The sequence below is a fragment of the Podarcis liolepis genome, assembly GCF_965112155.1.
Source record: "Podarcis liolepis genome assembly, chromosome: 2".
NCBI classification, from domain to species: Eukaryota; Metazoa; Chordata; class Lepidosauria; order Squamata; family Lacertidae; genus Podarcis; species Podarcis liolepis.
Genome location: NC_139555.1, coordinates 55,387,864 through 55,388,687, shown reverse-complemented (window position 1 = coordinate 55,388,687; position 824 = coordinate 55,387,864). Strand labels below are relative to the sequence as shown.

The 824-nt window shown below is 48.5% G+C and overlaps 1 protein-coding gene across 1 annotated transcript; it reads right to left on the bottom strand.

Moving 5' to 3' along the window:
* Nucleotides 1-260: 260 nt before the first annotated feature.
* Nucleotides 261-824, bottom strand: LOC310699224 (small ribosomal subunit protein uS19-like). The gene has a single exon (XM_083486864.1). It carries the CDS (start codon nt 777-779, stop codon nt 342-344), a length of 438 nt encoding a protein of 145 aa, XP_083342990.1. The 5' UTR covers nt 780-824; the 3' UTR covers nt 261-341.

The window sequence follows — 824 nt, the reverse complement described above, 5'->3', positions numbered from 1 at the left end:
AGCTGGTGGTGTTTCTGAATTAGACATTCACAGCAGAATCTTACGTGTGGCTACTGAGAAGCAATACTTCGCTGAATTCGGTGGGGCTTTTTCACAGCTGTGTATGGGATTGCAGCCTAACTGAGATATTCATAGGGATCAGGGTCCCGCCCCTCAAAAAATGTTGTTTTTGATGTGTTATATGATTCTCCAATCCTGGCCAATGAAGAAAAGCTAATTAATGGAACAAACAAGGAAATAAAGACGTTGTTCACTGAGAACTGGATATGTTTTATTTTTATTTATTTTTTGTTGGGAAACCCTTTTATTTACACGAGAGACACAACTCTTCCCAAAACCCCTTACTTCAGAGGAATGAACCGAGAGGAGTAGGTGGCCCCAATTCCAGGTCGGCTGTGCTTAACGGGCTTGTAAGTGATGGAGAACTCTCCCAAATAGTGGCCAATCATTTCAGGCTTGAGTTCCACCTGGCTGAAGGTCTTCCCATTGTACACGCCAACCATGCTGCCCACCATTTCCGGAAGGATAATCATGTCTTGCAGGTGGGTCTTGACCACCTCAGGCTTCTCCATGGGCAGGGCCTCTTTCTTGGTCTTGCGCAGCCGCTTGAGGAGGGAGTGCTGCTTGAGGCGCAGGCCACGGTTGAGCCACCGGCGCTGGCGGGCGCTGTACAGCTGCATCAGCTTCTCGTAGGACATGTCGAGGAGCTGGTCCAGGTCAACACCCCGATAGGTGAACTTCCAGAAAGTATGCTTCTTCTTCTGCTCCACTTCCGCCATCTTGGCCGCAGTCTCCTCCAGGAAAAGCAACTGGATATGTTTTAT